At 33.4% G+C, this 16,530-nt stretch overlaps 1 protein-coding gene across 1 annotated transcript in view; it reads right to left on the bottom strand.

The window, feature by feature from the left end:
* Window positions 1-16,530, bottom strand: part of Hph (HIF prolyl hydroxylase) — a 46,461-nt gene that overhangs the window by 21,526 nt on the left and 8,405 nt on the right. Inside the window, exons 2-3 of the mRNA XM_088242977.1 lie at window positions 15,585-15,698; window positions 13,141-13,221 (exon numbers count right to left, since the gene is read on the bottom strand). Coding sequence (XP_088099103.1) covers window positions 13,141-13,221; window positions 15,585-15,698 — 195 coding nt within the window. The remainder of the gene's footprint in view (window positions 1-13,140; window positions 13,222-15,584; window positions 15,699-16,530) is intronic.

Raw genomic sequence — 16,530 nt, forward strand, 5'->3', positions numbered from 1 at the left:
CTGGAGGAAGGTACAGTGTGCGTGCCGTCTCTCGCGTGGGCCCTCCTTAAAGGGCCATGGTGCTAAGGTAGTCTCGTAGGTTGTAGCCCACCCGACTACCTAGTACCTACCTACAAGAGCTACGTGCCTATCCACGTGTAGCAACACCTTAGAATATGATATGTATATTTATCATTGTCAGGTAAAACTCGTAAATTAGAGATTTACGGTAGTGACAAATCATTAAGTCTATTATGCGATCCGAAACAGCTGTTTATGATTGCATAACTTTACCCACTACATTTTTGCAAGAGATTGTTAAAAAATATGAAACTTGGCGATATCGTCGGGTCGCGAATGTAAAAAACGTCAGGTTTGATACAAATTGTTACAAAACTAGATTCATATAGTTAAATACCTAAAAATCTATAACGTAAGACGACTTGTGGGAAAATTTCATTATTTGGCATTTGATTTTATTTTTATCACATTGCTGATTTTATCACAAGATTTGTTGGAAATGCATTACTTGTATTTTTGTGGAGTTTTCGTATGGGGTTTTAAATGTTATTTTAAAATATTTTTTTTCACTAACCATTTCAATGTTATTTTTTAAAGTGTAATTCAATCAGAATATTTTTATTTAATTTTATCAACATTAAAACCTCAGAATATCAATTATTATATGAAGAGGTAGCTCATTCCAAAGTTTGGCCCCTTGAACAGAAAACGAATTGCTGAATAATGATGTGGTATGTCGAGGAATGGAATATTACATAGAGCCATGTAAATAAATATTTCCTACTCAAAAAATCTGCACATCTATGGAGATATCTATGATAATGTTTTGTACATTATTATTAATAATAGTGTTTTATTAACGCAGATGTTCGTTCTAGACCAAGCAATTTGGACATCAGAAATTGAGATAGTTAGTATGTAAGTACGTAAACTTGTGCTATTTACATACGAATTTAAGGAATTTTAGTATATTATGCGTTGTTTCATGATGAGTAATTGTTAAATCAATATATAACCATATTATCGTTAGTTAAAGATGGATGATTAGATTATATTTTTATCATAGGTCATGTTTACACAAATAAATTATATTATCTACATTTTAAATACACGTACATTGATATGCAATGGAATTCCATGATGTTAATATTTTTAAAATAAGATTTTTTAAATATATGTATCTTTATTCTTATTTATTGAAAATAACACATTCAAGATAAAAATAATGATAAAATACAACCTCAGCAGATAAATATATTAACAATATTTTAAGTATGTCCAAATGTTTGTAGACATGGTTGAATTAAGATTGAAATTAATTTTAAATGAGGGAAAACATTTTTGAGAAGAGTATGTGGAAGTCTAGACATTTACAGTACCCATCATCAGTTGCTGTTGTTATTTTTTATTGATTTATTAAATAAAATTTATTTTACTACATACTTTATTTAAGAGTCCTTACTGGGGAAACCTGTCCTAAGTAGTACCGCGTGCAGTGTTCAAAATTTAATTTCACATGTCAAAATATACGTTTTTAAGCCATGGTGTTTCTTAGCACTTTGTAATTGACCTCTCGGTCTGGTTTGGTGCAAAAAAAGAAAGTTCATAACAAATTTGGCGATAGGGCTTTTACAATAGCCGGGCCTTTGGCCTGGAACGCCCTAACTCCAGAAGCACGAAATCGCTTTTCAGGAAAAAATCAAAAGAAATATTTATTTGCGAAATCGTTGACTCGAAAAGTGCTACTGTTTAGATGTAAAATCATGTGGTACAAGATTTGTAAAATTAGTCTGTAATAGTAATTAAGATTCAACCAATAGATACTCTATTTTTTAATTGCGTATAATGTACAGCGCCCTTGAAGTACCTTACTCCCGAAAATGGCGCGGCGCCATAAAATTATCACATTTCATTGTTATTGTTTAATTGATATTTGTTGTAATGAGTAGCGTGTTATATAATACAGTTAATTATATTAAGTATAATATTTCGTCATAATGATTCGTACTCTGAGGATGAACCTGTAAATTTTCTAATTTTATATGGGTTTGAATGTGCGAATTACAGTTTAAGTGTTCAGTAATCACCGATCACATCATATTTTCGCCACTAAGCTGCCTAGGAATTCAGAAACACGTAGACAAAAATAGCCTCGGGGTGATGACCTTAGATTTCTCTTGATGTATTTTTAATTCTAAATTGATTAGTGAGCCTATGTTTTTTACTTGGTTTAGAATACTGTACATATATATATATATATACTAGCGGACCTGACAGACGTTGTCCTGCCCGTACGTTGGCTTACCTGCTATTTATTAGCTTGGAAAAAGACATTTCAATGATAAGTAGGTACCTAGGTACTTGTTTGTGATGAAATTCCAAAACTAAAAATTGGTAATATTCAAATAACATTGAATTTGAGTAGGTACCGAGGTACTTGTTTATGGTTGAATTCCAAAACATAAAATAAATATTTTTTGAAATGTGGCATTCTTTTTGCAAACGTCAAACTCCGGTCTTCTCACCAACATATAGGGGTGTACTTATATAGGAATACGATTTATATGAATGTTTTGAATTTAATATTATTTTAGTATTACCAAAAATCCAATAAAAATAAATAAATGGGTAGAAGGAATTTGAGGAAAGAATCTGATTGAGATCCACAGAAAACAAATGTTTGTAAACATTTATAAACAAACTTTTTTATACACAAAATCAATATCTTTCCATTTTTTTGCAAATGCATTCTCTTCGAATGCAACCCTGGTAGATCGATGAATAAAACATTGATGCTCCTAACTTCTTTTTTACACATTCGATTGAAGATTTTTATACCTACGAACACGCACAGCGCAAAGATCTATATTTCTCTGAAAACCGCACGTAAATCTTTTAAGCCGTTTAGGAGGAGTACGGTGACATCACACGTACAGAGGAATTATATATGATGATCAAGGAATACGGAAGCGTATTTACGTAGTTTCATGACCTGTCATTGGCCCATTTCACACGCATCGTGCCAATCCACCTGGACCCGGAAAAATTAGGGTGGGTGGATACTTATTTATTGTTTTCTTTTTTCATTTTACTTCTTTAATTTCTACCCGCGGGTGAAAATTTTGCAAAAAGAAATCGAGTGGGGATTAGTCGGACTCATGGTGTACTGGTTAGTGCGTTTACCTGCCAATTAATCAATAATAAAATCATTTAAAAAATATATTATTATGCGATAAAAGTCAATCAGCCCTGTTTTTTATTGGGCAGGGTGGATTTTTCCTGTGGCGTGAAAATACCCTTCGGCTGGTGACACACTAAGTAACATTTGACCGATCAAACGTTGATTGTTGGTGTTGAATGGATTTTGAATAAATTATTACACTTAGTTTAATGAGATTAAATCGTTAATTAGTCATTAATGACTTATACCCGTATGCACAGACAAACCTTAAGGTGAGGAAAGTACATTCTATTGTCTTCACCTTCGGGTTATTCTCTGCATTTGAAATTAGAATGTACTTTCCTCACCTTAAGTTTTGTCTCTGCATACGGGTATTAGACTTAGTTGTTATATTGTTTTTAAATCAAACATTGTACGATCAATTCGTGTTTTAGTTTAAAACATCATATCAAGTCGTGTTAGTTTAGTTCGAGTCAACGTCTTTTCACATGCCACGTGGAATTTGGCTGGACGCTAATATCCTATTTATGGTTTCAGGTGAAGCTCTCGCTTGGTCATCCTTCACTCCCACCTTGGAATTTGGCCGGACGCTTATGTCCTATTTATGGTTTCAGTGGCCAAAATGTTGTAAATTAAATACCTACCCATGCAGTAACATCAAGTTTTGCCCGTAAATTATTAAAGTTCTAACTAAAATCTGGTTATTAAAAAAAACATTTTTAGCTTAATTATGAATATTTTTATTTGTAAAAAAAAACGCAGTGTTATTTTTTTAATTTTCACATTTTAATTTGATAAACAAATTATGTTTTTAAAAATGTGTGTTTTAATTCAAACTGCTCAAAAGAAGCCTCTGCTGTCTGTTTTCTCCGAAAATCAACTAAAACGCAGTAACCCTTATGAAATACTGCATTTAAGGCAGCTAAAAGTAACTTTTTTTTGCAATATCAAGTTTGAATACTGCATTTCGACTTATTTTGGGCAACTTTTTGTCTCCAGTAACTGATGTGAATTTTAAAAACTTTATTTTATTTTTTTAACGCGTTATATGACAAGTGTTTTCCTCAAAAAATGTAAGTTTTTAACAATATTATTGGGATTTACTCGTTTAAAAGGTTTCTTGCGTTTTTCTCGAAAGTGGATTTTTCTAGTTGCGGCGGTTTAGTGATCGCACGGCAGTATATCAGATTTTGTTTTATTGACAATTGAAGATAACTCCTGTTACCTTTCCATTGTAATCGGAGCCCGGGGCCCGTATTACAATGGAAAGGTAAGAAATTTACCGATTTTGTCGGTAGGTATAGTGTTTTTTTATCTCAAAATTACAAAAGTTTTAATTGCTTTCTTCAGTTACATAGTATTAATCTTACCGACAAAATTTCATTGATTGTTTTTTTTTGCACGAAATATACAAGTTTACTTACTTATATTGATAAGCGTTAGTAAATATTTTACCTTCCAATAATTTCCATTCGGAGGTTAGTGAGTTCCCAGAACGAAACACGAAGATGGCGTAATACACAAGCTGAAGTGGGTAATATCAAATATGACGATAGTTTCTGTTTGATCACGTACAAACATAGTGTTGCATTTCTGGGTAATTTCTATAAGTATACAAGTCATTAACGTCATACACATTTCCAAGAAGAGACAGAGACTTTCGAGTTGATTATTTATTAATTATGATCCATTAGGCCTGTTATCGACTAGTTTTCTAAACGAAATAAGTTGAAATACCGCTGAATACCCTCAGGGTGAGAAATATGAATAATAATGAGCTGTCAAATGATTCATGTAGTTTTGCCGTAATAACTTAAATCGACACCATTAAAGGGACGAATGTCTTGCAGGACACCCGCTGGCACAGCGCGGGTTTAAGCCGTGCAACTCAGTTAAGCTTGTCTGCGTATTATATTTATATATATATATATATATATAAGTAGGAAAGCACCGCAATTTATTACTGATTATAAAAAACCAAGACAAATGCTGCGTACAATACAAGAAAAAAGGCACTGAGCCCCGATTACAATACGAAGTTGACAGAGTTATCTTCAATTTATTGTCTATAAAGCGAACTTAGAAAAATTAAACATGTTTAATGAAGGTTACGGACAAAATACTTTAAATTTTCATACAAATATACATATTTTCGTACAGAGGATTAGATTTTCTTTTACAGGCAGTTGAAGAAAACTTCTTGCAAATGTTCAACTTTCATATTCCCTTCATCATCAGAAGGATTCTTCACCCCAGTTAAAAATGTTAATAAATATGACTGGCCCAATATTTTGAAATGAATCTATTGAACAGCTGTTTTATTTAGAATAATACGGTTATCTATTTCGAGGCTGTCCAAAGCACGGCCCGCGGCTTATATTTGTGCGGCCCACGACGTGTTTTTGATCTACAGCAAATACGAAAATTTACGAGTTGCAAAGAACATAACATAGAAAGAAAATTTTGAAGGATGGAACTTTTTGACCACTTGAATTACATCGACGGGGTAATTGAATTTGAGCAGCGTTTTCCAGATTTTAAAAATTAGAGAGCGATATATCTATTTTCATCCATCCATTAATCATTGCAATTGAAAGCGCAAAGATTGATTACCAATCGGAATTACGTGATCTACAATCAGACCCCTTTTACATAATCTAGGATGGAATTTTTTAAGCTCCTTGGCGAGCGTTTCTTCAAACTAACGAATCTCATCTTAAAAACGTGGTCGATGATGGGCAGTACCCGTCTTTGTGAAAGTGCGTATTCAACTATGATTTTTTTAAATATGAATATAGGTCTTCACTGTCAGATAAGTCACTTACACGAGCACTGCGTCTGACAACTAATATTCATGTTGATATTGATAGAAATGTGAAAACGTGATCGATGATGGGCAGTACCCGCCTTTGTGAAAGTGCGTATTCAACTATGAATTTTATAAAATCTGAATATAGGTCTTTACTGTACACAAGAACTGCGTCTGACAACTAATATTCATGTAGATATTGACAGAATTGTAAAAAAAAAATAATGAAGAACAAATAAAATTGATCATATTGCAACAGTGACAACCAGGTATTTAATTTTTTTCTTCAAAAAGTTCTGCAGCACTCCAATCTATTTAGTTATTTGGATTGGACCGGGATCCTATCTGGTTTGGACAGCCTTTAACAATTTCATATTCTACAAATGAACAAAGTGAAAAAACAATTTATTTGGTAAATAAGAAAAATAATTGTTACATATGAATTTCTGTTTTTTTTTTTTTTTAAGTATTTTTACTATACGGTAATAAAGCTTCGACACATTTTTTTGCATTGCAAAACAACGCGTGTCTCGTGCCAAGTGCCAAAACTCCGCACTCACTCCACACTCTGCAATCTCAGCATAGACAACTTCGATCGTGATACTTGATAGCGAGTCAACAGCTACTTAACTATTGAATTGTTGGATAAACACTGGGTGGCTGGCTTACTACATACTATAAAGCTTCTTTATTTATGTGTATACGGATAATTGGTAGAATTCCATATTTAAATAAGAATCAAATCTAACAAGAGTGTTTTATTTTGGATACCTTACCCAATTTTTATAATAGCTTCTGCGTTAGATGTTGTGAAATTTTAACGTCACTAAAAGCATTCCACATTTCTCTCGAGCAATTTTAATGGCAGAAGGAACTAGGTTTACTGCCCTCCTTTTTTATAAAAATTTGCTATATTCTCGCAAAAACAGCGATGTATTTATTTGAAGCTGGATTGATTATTGTGTACCTTTACTAATTACTATCTTTTGTGTTTTGAGTGGATGCAATAATGAGGTTAACTGTTGACTGATAACAGAATGGAATGTTTTGCTCGGCAAAAATAAATGGTTGGCACAAATAGTTTATCTAAAGAGATAAGATAGGGATTTGGTAGAATAACGATAGCAAAATCACTTAAGTAGAATGCTGATTGTATAACACTGCGTTTGCAAAACTTTAGTCAGAGAAAATAATAGTAAATATTTGAACTATTTTAAATCATTGTGTCGAACGTAAAACTTGAAACAATGGAATGCGCTAGAAGCTATGGGTTTTATGTCATGTCATAAAAGAGTATGATTGTTTCAGATTTACATATTATATAATATACATAATATCGGCCCATAACACACCGTGACAGGGGCAACGAGAACAGTAGATTTAAATTCAATTAAAATCAGGGTTTATGACATTTTAATTTTCAAAGAGTAACATTGAGTAACGATTATTAACATTTTTTTTAGTATGAGGGAAACCGACAAGAAGACGCACGGTCTTTAAACCGGTTTCCGGGTGTGTGTAGGGAGTTCTTTCAGTTGTGTAAGCTTTAAGGACATATTATTATTAAGTTTTCTGAACGGGACATAAAACTCGTATTGAACTCAGTGTTGTAACAGGGACAAAAGACAGGTAATAGAATTATTGAAATTCCTGGAATATCAGCAAAATGTGAAATGCACGAGACAATGAACCAACTACATAAATAAGTGGAAAAGCTTTTAGCAGGTGTGCTCTGCTAAATGCGGAATGTAAACACAACAATACATGGATTTATGGCCATTTCACGAGAAATACCAGCTGCCATTTTCCGGCAAGTCATGTCTCATGTCTCTACTACCTGATACCACGTTCTACATCGGGATCGGATCATCCATCTGCTTTACGCATGCTCGACCTTCTGTAGTTTGCCGCGTAAACAGTCGCTATTACTAGGCCCGGCGAGCTTCGTCTCCCTCGTCAGCGTTGGGATTTCCCTCGCCGCGTGCGAGGCAAGATAGTACCACGGCATAGTTGGTGATTTACGCGTTCGCTTTGTTTGCTCGCTATCTCTTTCTAGAACGAAGCCGCAACACACATATTATTGTGTGTCCTTCCAATGAGTTTTGGGGCATGCTTCTAGTCACGTAGACACGAGAACTTTACCAACTGGGCGAGGGGGGAGAGGCGGAGAGGAAAGATAACGATCGCAAAAGTGCATTCGCATTCACAATTCGCATCGAAATATAACAAACGCAATATAATCGGACACGTAACAAGGTCGCTGTAGGCTGTTCTGCGATTTCATTAAATGTTTTGACATTTCCAGACCTAATTTAATGGATCAATTTTACCACGCGGTGCGAAAGTAAAATTTACATAATAATAAAGCCATTTTTATAGACAAAACTTTCGGCCGGAGACTGTTGTATCACAGCACACTATGCACGAATAAATTTAGTATCTCTCATCTTGTCAATTTGAATTAATGGGTGAGTTTCAAGCTAATTCAGTAAGTTAGCACAAGTATTCACATCTTTGTATTTGGTACCGACTACTGACTACTAACTGAATATTGACTATTGAAGTGGTACAACTACTGACGTACCCACTGCGTGACCTCACGAGCCAAGTTACGATAGGTCATGGCCATTGGCATAATATGATACATAGTCATGTCCTATAGTCCTAGAGTAATATATTTTAAAAGTAGTGGACACGAAAACTTACCCATAGTTACTAAGTACTGTTAATTTATACCAGGAGTGCTATTCTGAACCACTCTCGTGGCACGAGAAAACAGTTTTTCTCGTGTATTTTGTATGTAAATACGCGAGATAATACGGCCTCGAGAGCGTTTGGAATACCAACCCTGGGCTACCAAATATTCAACGATACTCATTTTTAATACATAAAAAAGTTTGTATTTTAACGTAAACAATTGACATTTGTTTTTGGCGGATCCCAATCAGGTTCTTTCCCCAAATTCCTTATAACTTCGACCAAGTCACTGGATTTTATCATATTTTAAAAACATATTCCTATCAGTGCATCACTGTAACTAAGAAGAGCATCGCAATAGCGCCGCTAGGCGTAGTTGGACGTTTACAAAAAATAACATTTATTTTTGATTAATTAATTAATTTCTTTAAGCTTTGTTAATCACTCATGTACAAATATTTACCAATGAAAAGTTACGCAAGTAGGCATTTTTGTTTCGATTCTAAACGTCGCGCCTAGCTGGCGGTCGAAGAACGACTAAATACGCGTTGAGCATGACTGAGCGTTTGGGCATGAGTTACGTGTCATAATTTTAAAGGGCTCAGGGCATGTCTATGTATAAATATGTCAATGGTCATAGCGAAGTATAAGAGGAAAACAAATTTGACACGATCGCGTATATGAATTGAAAATTAGTAGACATTTATGCCCAAAATATTTTATTTTAATTCTTTTTTAATATTTGCAATAAAACATAACATACATTTTAATTTTTGGTAAATAATCCACACGGCACGACTTGATATTTCTTTTTTTTTTAACAGAATTATTTTTTATTATTTTTATTTATTTAACCCTTACGCTGCTACGCAGTTTTTCAAGAATCTAATCAGAAATCTTATTATTAATACATTTTAAAAATATTTTATCGAATACGTTGTTTTCCAAACACACTACTGTTTTAAAAATTCATAGCAATTCCAAGAAAAATCTTCCATTTCATAAATATCTAATTCAAGCCCAGTGGAGTGAGCAAGATAGACAATTCGTGCCGCAAATAGACAATTTTCGTACAGCGGTTGTAAACCCTTTTAATTAAGATTGAAAATAAAAACAAACAAAACTGATCTCGTACAGCAATCTCAAGGCGCATTGTTTGAATAGTTATTATTGAAACGAAATAATAATGATAGTTTTTTGCTGATTGCGGGGCAAAGTGCTCTGTTATATATTATCAAACCTACCACTTCCATCAATGCATGCTAAACAAAAATTGTGTAAAATATATCTTGAAATTAGTTTCAACAGAGAGGGAAAACATTTTTGCCAAGGGAATATGGAAGTCTAGGCATTTAAAGGACTTATGATCTGTCATTGGCCGGTTTAAATGACCACTTTACACACTACAAAATATTCACTATTTTAGCTGTATGTTTACACATCCACATTCATGACTATTTTTACATTACCTCAATTCTTCTATCTGTTGACTTTTGCAAACTAAAAGAGCTGAAACCTTCATTGATGTCGGTGAGTTTCACCTGGATAAATTATTTCACCTAGGTAATGCCTAAAAATACTTTAAATTTTTTATGCAAGTTATTTTAATCAACAATATTTTGAGTATGTTTGAATTGTTTGTATGTTTCAAATGTTTGTAGGGAGTTATTTAGATTGAAACTTAAAAGTAACCGGTAAATGTACTAAGAAGTAATATTATTTCTTGGTAGATGTTATAATATAATTTTAATTTTAAAAAATAATGTTTTTGTACAACTGTCTCACAAATTGATATCTCTTCTAAGAAAAATATTCCGTTTCACTAATAGCTAGTTCACGCATAATGGATTGAGCGAGATAGACAACAGTTGCCGAAATTACAAACAGCTTAGGTAAATTACATATTTTTTACATTTAAATATATTTTTAATCTTACTTTGTTACTCTAACTGACAAGTTAACTCTGCAAAGGGTCCTTTTTATTGTGAATAAATATACAAAGTATATCATTCAAAATGATAACGGATATTAAAAGTGATATAGAAATAATAATACCTCACCGAGAAACTCGGAAGCTTAGCAGCTAAACCTATTCCGAAAGTGAATTAGACAATAACGATCATTTTTTAAGTGATAGTGATAATAATTTATAATATGACTCTTACGAAGAGCACGAAATCGAAGAAGCTTTTTCTAAAGTATTTTTGGATCAATATCGAGCTGAACGTCCTAATTGGCAATCATTAGGTTCCATGGTGAATTATTTTTATGTTTTATGGCTCTTTAATTATTTGTTTATATTCTTAATTCTGGGATTTTCCGGTGATATAGGGACCTCACTAGATAAGAGTTATTATATTAAAAGTAAAGTATTTAATTAGTTATTCATTACGGAAGTACATCAATATTTTCTTAATTATTGGATCAGGTTTAATCGCGGGAAAAACACCGAATGCAATTATTTTCTTCAAATATCATATAAGTGATTAAAAAACTAACTATTAACATTAATTTATTTTTCATTTGACTGTTTTTGCAATGTAAAAAAGTTCACTGTTTCAGGTCCCGACTAGCTAGAAGTTTCCTGTGTTTGGTCGTTTCTCTTCTCTTAAAAGCACTGCGAATTTAAACATCATAAGTAAATTTATAATGAGGATGTTTGGTGGTTTAAAAAAAAATTGTTATTAGACAAAGCTTTTTTAATTTTTAAGTATCGTATTATCAGCGCTACGATCGTTTAAATTTTTGTATTTCTGACATTAACCCGCGTGTGACGTCGCAAGTTCTCTTCCGCTTCTTCTCGGTTAGTTCTGTTAATTGGTCCATTGACGATTAGCAAACCGAAAATCTTCCACAATCCTCTTATCATTGGTTGATTCATATGAACAAGTGACGTCATTCAAAGTAGTTCGTTTTTATTTAAATATTTTTTATTCATTTCAAGAAACTTTGCTGTACAATTTAATGCTCAAATTTTAGCCGCGCGTAAGAAAACATTTTTTTGTGTTAAATTTTCCGTGGGGCTGAAATAGGTACGAAACTAAATGATAACCCGTCGAATAAGTAATTTGTATGTTTTGAAAATGTTTTATACCACTGACGGTTAAGTGCAACAAGCAGTTCCCGAATTCATTTACCCTTTTGGGGATTATGACGTCAGCATCAGTCTAGTTGGAACTTTATGATAGGGATTAACAACAACGATATATCGTTGTTTAGCAGTATAAGGGTTAATGTCATGCAAACGCAATATCGATTGCACCATGCGGCCGACTAATCTTGTCTCGATTTCCTTTTGCATATTTTTTTACCTGAGAATAGCCGCTGAATTTCAAAAAATAAAAAGAATATAGTAAATTTCAATCCACCCTTATTTTGTTGTACCGTGTTGATTTAAACAAAACGTGTGACATGAGCTTTAGTAGGAAGACCAAGGTACATACACATTTTTTCAACAGTAATAGCTTTGAAAATAATTGTTTTAATTTGCTTTACTTTCTTTTTTTAATGGCACGATTTTTAATTTTTATCAGACTTACAACCTTACGAGAATATGAGGTGCCAGAAAAAGTTGATGTATTTTAGCATAGATTTTCCGCCACTCCGTCGCAGACGTCTCCCCGACACTGTGCGAAAAAACAAATGCACGCCGGACTGATTATGCCTACCCAAAATCGACGTCTTGTATTCCTGATTTCCGCACCCCAAAACAGAACCTATATGTATTTAAAGAAAGAGTATGAAAATGAAATTTTCTGTGTCGGTACCTTTTTTGTTTTTCAAAAAAAATCTGTCATATTTGTTTAGAACGTCTGAAGACGGCAGATAAAACTGAGGGCCTTTATGAGTTTTTAGAAGGTCCTATATAGCTCCCATAAAAAACAATTGATCAAAAAAGTAAAACGATAAGGTAAAACCGCCAATGTAAAAAAATCACTCCCCCAGTGCCATCACCCAGGGAGAAAATACGAAAATACGCTTGTATGAAAAAAGCCAGAGCGCGTTTCCTCTTAGTAGCTGCAGTAAAAAATATTTTTTAAATAAGAGGGAGCGTTCAATTTTAATGTGCGGTTTTTTTTAAAAACGTGGTTCGTTTTTTCGACATGTGCACAGAAAATACTTGTAAATTTAGAAATAATTAAAATAACTAATTGTAGCACAATAAAAGCTGGAAAACATATTATATATTATTAAATATTATAATAAAGTGCCAATAAAGAATATTGATTTCAATTTAATTAGATTTTTTGACATTATAAAAAAACATACTAGGTAGTTGGGAAAATATAGAAATACATAATATATTTAAGTATTTTATACATTTTTCCATTAACGTTTCCATGAATTGCTTTTGGATATTTTTCCTGTGAATAAAAAATGATGGTTTATTTATTGCTAACTGTTTTCATATCAATTTCATGGGTGATTTTAATAAAATAATATGTTGACTTACTTTCGTTCGACCGTTAATGGCGTGAGCTCCTATTTTCCCATTGTCGATCATTCTACTCGCTCTAAAGATGATATTGTCAACCTGAGAAAGAAAAGAATAGGTCAAAACTTGTAAAGATAAATGTCAAAGTAATCCTTAGGGTAGACATTTTATTTTGCTGAATTTTTACGCACAATATTTGAAATAAATGTCACTGAAAGTTAATATAATACTAATCGAATAAGATAATATTTTTTTCAAATTTATTTTTTGTTCATTATGCAACGTGATTTTTGAAACTACATACATTTATTTTAATTTCTTTATTTTTTAGTTACATTGAGAACATTGCAGAGTATCCGATTCATTCTCAACACATTACAAAATATACACATCAGATTTATTAAATACAAAAAAGAAAAAAGTCATGTTATATGGACATACACATTACAATTTGGAAATTGCCTTCCTAAAGCTCGGGTTTCCTAGGACAGCGGTGCCCGTATTTTAACGGCCGTAGTGAACATTAATGCGGTTGACAGCCGTCGTAACGGTGACTAGAGAGTGGTTTTCTATAAAAATGGTGTTGATAACACTGTTAAAAAATAAAACCACTCTCTAGTAACCACTACGACGGCTGTCCACCGCATCACCGTTCACTACGGCCGTTAAGATGCGGGCACCGCTGTCCTAGGAAACCCTAGCTTAAGAGAAATCCCACTGTCATGAAATATATCGACATCCGAGGCGATACGATTGAATAACACGATTGCTCTACCTACCGACATAACCATTGGCAGGTTGGTTCTGCATCGTGGTAGGCTTTGTCGGAGAAATATACCGAATTTATTCAGAATATCGGTAGGCGACCACCAATGAGTTGAAATAAGTGATCACCCAAATGAATATTCCTTCTCCCCAACAATGATTGGTAGCCCAGCATTCCTAGTAAGAAGTCAGTCGGGAAAAGCCACGGGTAATATCCATACTCCCTGAGATACAGATAACGCAGATTTTTTTCTGCACCTTCTCTATCATTAAGGAATATGTGGTTTTATTTGGCGACCAAATGATGGAACTAAACTCCGAGCAACTTCTTACCAAGAAATTATACAATGTTTTCAGAACCTAAATATTTGAAAAAATCTTGGCATTTCTAAGAACAAATCCAAGCATTTTAAGGGAGTTACTGCTTAGTGATAACACAAAAAAGTAGCCAGAAATTAAAATGCACGCAACGATCCATGGAAAGACAGATGCTTGGTGTATGTCTAAGAGACAGAATAAGAAATGAAGAAATAAGGCGCCGAACCGGAGTCGTGGATATCATGGATCGTGCAGCGAAATTGAAATGGCAGTGGGCAGGGCACTTGGCGAGACAAAATGATGGCAGGTGGACACCCAGAATAATAACGTGGAGACCATGGTCAAACAAAAGAAGTGTTGGAAGGCCACAGAAAAGATGGGTCGACGACATTGCCTCTATTGCCGGTAAAACGTGGGTAGATGAAAGTGGGTGATAGGAAGGAATGGAGACGTTTGGAAGAGGCCTTTATCCACCAGTGGAAAGAATAAGGCTGCAGAAGAAAATATATTATACGTAGATTAAATGATAACTTAGCGTCAAACAGCACCCTGGACGTCGATGCTTGTTTAAGCTTTACTCCATCCATGATATACCGGAAATAAATTGTTTTGGATGCTCTTGTGATTTTATTTCATTGCTAATGTCATTAAAAATATTGTGAACAACATTGGTCCTAAATTTGACCCCTGTGGCACTCCCGAGGTGTGAAAAGCTGCAGATTGATAAAGTCCATATGAGACATACTGCTTTCGATCTAAGGAATAACTTAGGAAAATCTCTGAAGAATGTCACCGAAGCCAATCTTATGAAGTTTCTGAAGCAAAAGCTGACGATCTACTTTATCAAACGCTTTTGAGAAGTCGTTGTACGAGCAGTCTACCTGTGCACTTTTGTCAAGTGATTTAGTGACAAAATTCGTAAATACCATCAAATTTATGGTGGTTGAGCGTCCTGACCGAAATCCATGCTGTTTATTTGTTATGAATGGCTCTATTTTGAGATTGATTAAATGGTGTATTAGCCACTCAAATACCTTCGTAGGTATAGATAAAATTGCCACAGGTCTATAATTTTCAATGCATGTTTTATTGCCCTTTTTAAATACGGGATAAATTTTGGAAGTCTGCCATATCTCCGGAAAAGTGCCTGTTTAAGGATATATTAAATATTACAGATAGTGGTTTCTTATATATAGGCGTTGCACTTCCACACCGTTTCAAGCAATATTAAATTAAAATACTTTCGAAATATCTCAGGTCAAAAAAATAATTGAGTAAGACTATTTAAAAAAAATATACATAGTTTATCAGGGTAGCCAAAGAAACAATCGTGCTCCGAAACCGGTCAGCCAAGTCGTTAGAAAGGGTAAAATACTTACTTCTTGAATTAACATTCCTATATTGCTGCAGTTGGGTTCAGTGCCATCAAGCCACGTGATCCTGTCTCCCCTAATAAGGTCCCTTCTCTGGGTGTTGGTTACTAGTTGTCCGTCCTGAAGATTCAAATATTACAATTAGAAAAAAATGCTTACAGTGGAAAAAAATTAACACTAATCCTCGGAACAAATTATTCTACTCGTAATTAGCACTTCAAAAACAAAATTGGTAAAAAGCAATACAATGTAATTGCTCCAAAAATATGTAATGATTTATTGCCAAATATAAAAGACTCAAAATGTAAAAAATAAAAATAGCTGCACATATAAATAGTGAAGCGAGAGATTTTTTTGAAAAATATATGTAAATCAAAAAACGTAGTACTTTATATAATTGGTACACATATTATTTATATTTTTGTGTATTTCATTGCTTTATATTTGTTTTATTATATATTATACTATAGTATTTATGTTTAAGTAACATGTATTCTTAGCACATATATATACTTAACGATTTTTAATTTCTTACATTTCATTAGCTAGGCATTTATAATTAAGTAGTTTTAGTTTTTCTTTTTTATGTTGTTTTATTAGTATAGGACTACTTATGCTCTAAAGATAGAAAATCTCCATCTAAGAACAGGTTGTGCCATGTTAGATGGAGACTATCATAAACAGAGAACACTTCGTTTTCATTTTACATTAATTGGTTTTATATAGATTCCCTGTTATTAAGTATGTATATTATTTTTTTACAATAAATTTATAAATAAAAAAAATGTTTTGCAATGTTTCGCTCGGCATAATGCTTACTGCTTACTGCCATCATCGTGCCATTTTACCGTAGGATGGAACACCACAAATGCGTCTATTGTCAAACAGAATCCTGAAGTCTTCCACTTTCATACATCTTGTAATACACCCCTTACCAGCAATATCTGGCTAG

This window comes from Micrasema longulum, unplaced genomic scaffold (assembly GCF_059751315.1).
Source record: "Micrasema longulum isolate JH-2025_06_02 unplaced genomic scaffold, ASM5975131v1 h1tg000178l, whole genome shotgun sequence".
Classification (NCBI taxonomy): domain Eukaryota; kingdom Metazoa; phylum Arthropoda; class Insecta; order Trichoptera; family Brachycentridae; genus Micrasema; species Micrasema longulum.